Source organism: Bactrocera oleae, chromosome 4 (genome assembly GCF_042242935.1).
Source record: "Bactrocera oleae isolate idBacOlea1 chromosome 4, idBacOlea1, whole genome shotgun sequence".
In the NCBI taxonomy this organism is placed as follows: domain Eukaryota; kingdom Metazoa; phylum Arthropoda; class Insecta; order Diptera; family Tephritidae; genus Bactrocera; species Bactrocera oleae.
Window position 1 is genome coordinate 62268239 of NC_091538.1, and position 5827 is coordinate 62274065.

At 38.8% G+C, this 5827-nt stretch overlaps 2 protein-coding genes across 2 annotated transcripts; one reads left to right on the top strand and one right to left on the bottom strand.

Annotated features, from left to right (window-relative positions):
* Positions 1-293: 293 nt before the first annotated feature.
* On the top strand, positions 294-2926 carry CCT5 (chaperonin containing TCP1 subunit 5). The gene is made up of 4 exons (XM_014240756.3): positions 294-553; positions 1048-2029; positions 2093-2247; positions 2306-2926. Exons 1-4 carry the CDS (start codon positions 446-448, stop codon positions 2681-2683), a joined length of 1623 nt encoding a protein of 540 aa, XP_014096231.1. The 5' UTR covers positions 294-445; the 3' UTR covers positions 2684-2926.
* EndoG (Endonuclease G) lies at positions 2927-4353 on the bottom strand. The gene is made up of 2 exons (XM_014240758.3): positions 3982-4353; positions 2927-3914 (listed from the first exon to the last, which is right to left on the bottom strand). Exons 1-2 carry the CDS (start codon positions 4123-4125, stop codon positions 3102-3104), a joined length of 957 nt encoding a protein of 318 aa, XP_014096233.2. The 5' UTR covers positions 4126-4353; the 3' UTR covers positions 2927-3101.
* Between the last annotated feature and the right edge of the window lie 1474 nt (positions 4354-5827).

The window sequence follows — 5827 nt, forward strand, 5'->3', positions numbered from 1 at the left end:
CGGAAGTATACACAAACGGTGTTGGGAGCAGAGAAGAAAATTTTTACGTTCTCTGTTGTGAGTACGAAGCCCTGACGCTTGGTAACTAGCAATGAAAGCGCTTACAAATTGAATTTATGTCTTCTTGTAAGTCAGTAACATAAATAATAATATTAATCAAAATTTAAAAACTTATGGCAGTTGTCTGTTAAATCAATTATATGTTAATTTTTTCACAATTTTATTTCGCCGAATGCATAATTGCCCTAACCAGTGCTTCCATCCACAAGACTGTCAAGTATGACATCCCCAAAATCTGACGTTTGTTCAGCCGGTTCAATTTGTGTAGTCTTGTGAGAATTTTTTCACCTTTCAAATTTCTTGATTTTTGTTCCGCAGCGTCCGAAAAGTGCGAAAATTTATCTGTGTGAATCCAGCGAATCCAAGCCTGTGAAATTAACTCGAAATGTCCGCCTTCCCGGGTAGCATCGCCTTCGACGAATACGGTCGTCCTTTTATAATTTTACGTGAACAAGAACGCGAAAAACGCATCACTGGAACCGATGCCATCAAGGTTGGAGCAATAGCTTTTCAAATACAAAAAAGAATTTTATATATAAATAATATATTTGTTGAATGAAGGAGGCTTTTGTGTAAATTCCTATTAAAACTGCTATATTACTATTCGAGTGACTAATGTCTTTTGATACCGCTCCCGAAATTTCCAGACAGCAGCAGCTGCTTTTGTGTTCACTAATTTTTCATTGATACTCTTATTAAAATTTGCTAATTATTTGTTTTAATCGTAAAGAAGTTTTTAAAATACCGAATATATGTTAAATTTTAATTATTTAAGTTGTAAATACTGTAATTCTTGCAAAGAACGGATCAGGTGTGTCCATATGACGTCACGACAATAATGGCGTGCATATGTGAGGTTAAAGACGCTGTGACTCAGCGGTGTAGTAAATTCCATACATAAACACAATTGTTAAACTATATAGTTTTTAACATTATTTTTGATGACTTCACTCTTCCTCTCGATAATTATAACATTTTGCTTTACAGAGTCACATTTTGGCCGCACGCCAAATCGCTGGTACGCTAAAAACATCACTGGGTCCAAAGGGTTTGGATAAAATTATGGTTAGCTCTGATGGCGATGTGACCGTCACCAATGATGGTGCTACAATAATGCAATTGATGGAAGTTGATCACGAGATTGGCAAGCTCATGGTACAATTGTCACAATCACAAGATGATGAAATTGGTGACGGCACCACTGGTGTTGTTGTTTTAGCTGGTGCTTTGCTCGAGCAAGCTGAAAGCCTTATTGATCGTGGCATTCATCCAATTCGTATTGCTGATGGTTTCGAATTGGCGGCTCAATGCGCTGTTAGAAAATTGGAATCTATTGCCGAACCATTCCCAATCGATCCCAAAAATAAGGAACCACTCGTACAGATTGCTATGACAACATTGGGCAGTAAAATTGTGAATAAGTGCCATTTGCAAATGGCTACAATGGCCGTGGATGCTGTGTTGAACGTAGCTGATATTGAGAAGCGTGATGTGAATTTCGAATTGATCAAAATTGAGACCAAAGTAGGTGGTCGCATGGAGGATTCTATGCTAGTGAAAGGTGTTGTAATCGACAAAACCATGAGCCATGCACAAATGCCGAAAGTGTTGAAAGATGTAAAGCTTGCTATACTCACCTGCCCATTTGAACCACCAAAGCCCAAGACCAAGCATAAGTTGGATGTCACTTCGGCCGAAGACTATCGTGCGCTGCGTGAATACGAACAGGAGAAATTCGTGCAGATGGTTAAACAAACTAAGGACGCTGGTGCTACTTTGGCCATCTGCCAATGGGGCTTCGATGATGAAGCCAACCATTTATTGTTGCAACACGAATTGCCTGCGGTTCGTTGGGTCGGTGGGCCTGAGATCGAATTGATTGCTATTGCCACCGGTGGCAGAATTGTACCACGTTTTGAAGAATTAACACCCGAAAAGTTGGGTACTGCTGGTTTAGTGCGTGAACTATGTGAGTAAAGTTTGTTTGCTTTGTTGTTTAGTAAAACTTTGCTAATAAATGTTTTCTTTGCAGCTTTCGGAACATCCAAGGACAAAATGTTAGTTATTGAGGAATGCAAGAACTCAAAGGCTGTAACTATTTTCCTGCGTGGTGGCAATGCCATGATCATTGCCGAGGCCAAACGTTCTATACACGATGCAATTTGTGTTGTACGCTCGTTGATTAAGGTAACAACGCTACAAACTTTCGCATATTATATGTTCTAAATTATAATTTTCTTTCTAGGACAATCGCATTGTCTACGGTGGTGGTGCAGCTGAAATTAGTTGCTCTCTGGCCGTTGCCAAAGAGGCCGATCAGTTGTCCACTCTCGAGCAGTATGCCTTCCGTGCATTCTCCGTGGCCCTCGAGAACATACCGCTGGCTTTAGCCGAGAATAGCGGTTTGCATCCCATCGAAACATTGTCTGAGTTAAAGGCACGTCAAGTTTCAGAGAAATGCCCCAGCTTGGGTGTGGATTGCATGCTGTCCGGTGATTCTGATATGAAAAATCATAATGTAGTCGAATCGCTGAATTCCAAGAAACAACAGATCCTCCTCGCAACACAGTTGGTGAAGATGATACTTAAGATTGATGATGTACGCTCCAAGGATGGGCAATAAATGTGCGAAAACCGAACAGCATTAATACCATAAACACACTGAACTCATCTCATCATCTACTAAAAAAACACATTTGTCACCGCCTGTACGTCTGCTTCACTTTTATAAAAATTTAGTAACCCACTATGATTCTGTTTTAAAAGTACGCGTGCGCATTTACCGGAATACTGCTCATTTGCGCCGTTGAACAATTGTAATTTGTTTGCTTAATTAATAAAGTACTAAAAGAAGGAACAAATTAAATATGCTAGTATTTTGTTTTTATTGTATCACTAATTACTACATTTGCTACCACGCTGATATATAAAGGAACATTTCAAACTTAAAATGCTAACAACGGTTAACATTTTCTCTTCAATTTTGAAACTTAACAACAACAACTCTGTAATTGCACAAAACCCGTTAGGCCTGCTGACGTTCAGACTTTCTTGCCGTTAATGCGTCTAAGCTGCTTCCGATTCACTTGGTCAAAGAAGAGTAGACCCGCTGCACGCTCTACCGTTTCTGGCGGCACTTGAAACACTTGCAGCGGCGTGTCGTCGCTGATCACTTGATTAGGCATTACATACGCTTCCATATCCAGCTGTTGATCGGCCGTTTCACCAACAATGACTTTATAGAAATGCGTCGGCACCGCTACAGTATTAGCGCCGATTACCTCATATTTCACATAGGTCTTGCCATCGTCTTCTTTACGCGGCAAATACAATGGTCCCGTGCACACATACACATTCGGATAGGTTTGTGTCAATTTACGCACGTACATCTCTAGCCGATTCCATGAATCGCGATTGAAACCCTGTCCAACTTGCGGCGCCATATTCGACAAAAAAAACGTATCCTCACAATGTTTCTGATGACGCCGGTGATTGCCCGCCGCTGCCATGTGTCCACGATCGTAGCCTGAACGTCGGTAATCGGTATTATGTGCCCGAAAGAATGGATGTATACTTTCATCGGCACGAAAATCACATTTGGAACGATCGACCGCGTCGTTGCGCGCCACTGATGCAGGTGTCAGATGTTCAAAAACCCAATGTGGCACACGATTGCGTCGATCATAGGACAGCACGAAATCGGAATAGGAACGTACGTGATCGAGGCCGGGAAAACCGTATTTCATGATTTGAGAAATGCGCGCTGGTGTGGCGGTGAGATTCACTTCCTCTACAGGCACGGGCACTGCAGCGGAAACAGTGCCGAAAATGGGTAGTGCTGGACGGCATTCAAACTAGCGGGAAAAAAGATAACTTATATTGAAAATAAATTTTACACTGTATGAGAAAAGCATTTCTTACCCTCTGCTGTGCATCCTGTGTAAATTTTCTTTCCACCGTGTGTGGCGCTTCAAGTTGTTGGCGTTCTACGTATTTACCCGTGTAGTAGGCACAAGTAGCGGCCGTCGCACAGGCCACTATATTTCTAAGCAATTTTTTATTCATGCTTGTTGTTACTACTTATGTACACATATATGGCAGTAATTGTTATTTGAATATAAGCGAATTATGTACTTGTGCCCCACGTGAATTCCCTTTTATCAGTTCAATTGCTGGCCAACAGCTGATTGCGGTTATCCAACAGAGCGCAGCTGTATGCGCACTGTGTGTCAATTAGCATAATCAAAGTTTTATGAAATGAGAATGTCTGTATTTATGCTGCCCGTGCCTTAACTTTGGATAATTTTCGTTAATTTTTCAAAAACAAAACTATTTTTTTATGAAACTACATTGTTTTGTTATCTTTACACTTCTCTGAAATACTTGTCGGCATATGAATTATCGATAATTCATAGTGGCCTCACTGACAGCACAGCGTCTGGTGGCTCTCAAACTGCGCATTCTAGCGGTTATTTTAGCAGTTCGTGATATCCGCTATTCGTTTTTGTGCATCTTCCGTCGGCTGTGATTAATTTTGTTAAATTAAAATGATTTATTCATTTGTTTAAGATATTTATTTGTGAATTCCCGTTAATAAATGTGAAAGTGAAGTGGTGAAAAGTGTGTTGTGTACAATACATCGCTTTCAAGTGAAATTTTGTGCCCAGTTGTGTTTGTGGCTGCCGGCTCTATGGGGAGGAGGTTTTCTTCAATTGAAGCAATGTTTTCGATTGCTCAAGGTTTATTTCCTAGTTATCTCAATCTCTTGAATGCAAATGAAGAAAATGCATATTAAAATCAGTATAAAAGCAATAAGTTTGGTGCACCCACAGGAGCCCCATCAAATATGTATACGTGTATGTGTAGTGGCTATGCAAAATTGTGTGTTCGTGTGTGCATGTGAAATCAGTTTCCAATAAGCGTGTGCCATTATATGTGTTTGTGAAGTTTGAAAATAAAGAAGCGTATTGTGCATATTTATGCTTGTTGGTTAAAATCTATGTATGATTATGAAATGTTAAATTATGTAATAAAGGCAACAATATCAAAAAAATTTAAAAAAAAATATATGATAATTAAAAAAATATGTGAAATTTGTAATTTTACAAGTAAATGAAGTATGAGAGATAACGACTTATAAATCTTCATACCGGTAAGTTTCAGTCAATTATTATACAACTATTTGTTTTAATAAATAATGACAATACATTTTAATATTTTGGTAGTTATGTAATTATTTAAGACTTTTTTCGTCTCGTGTATAAATATTGAAATAACAGAAAACAGGAAATAAAGTTAGTTTCGGCTGCATCGATTGTTGATATCTTGTCAAGTAAAAAAGTTTAATATGCAAGGTCTTGATTCTGATCGATCAGTTTGTAAATCAGTTATATCGGAGTTTGGCAATCCCAATATATGAGCAGCTTCTTGGAGAGAAAAGACCGTGTGCAAACGTTTAGATAAATATCTCAAAAACTGAGAGACTAGTTCGCGTATATACAGACAGACAGACGATTATGGCTAAATCGACTCAGCTCATCACGCTGATCATTTATCTATATACTTTTTGGGGTCTAGGGTCGCCGACGTTTTTTATAAGTGTTATAAATCCTGTTCAGAGTATAAAAATGAAGACAGGATTATTTACTTAGATTTAAAAATTTTCTTTTGAAAAGAAAATAAATAAGCTGCATTTGTACTTATTTACATATTTATTTCCCCCGCACATTGCAAAGTCTTTCCGCTTAAATAAGTTCTTATATCCACA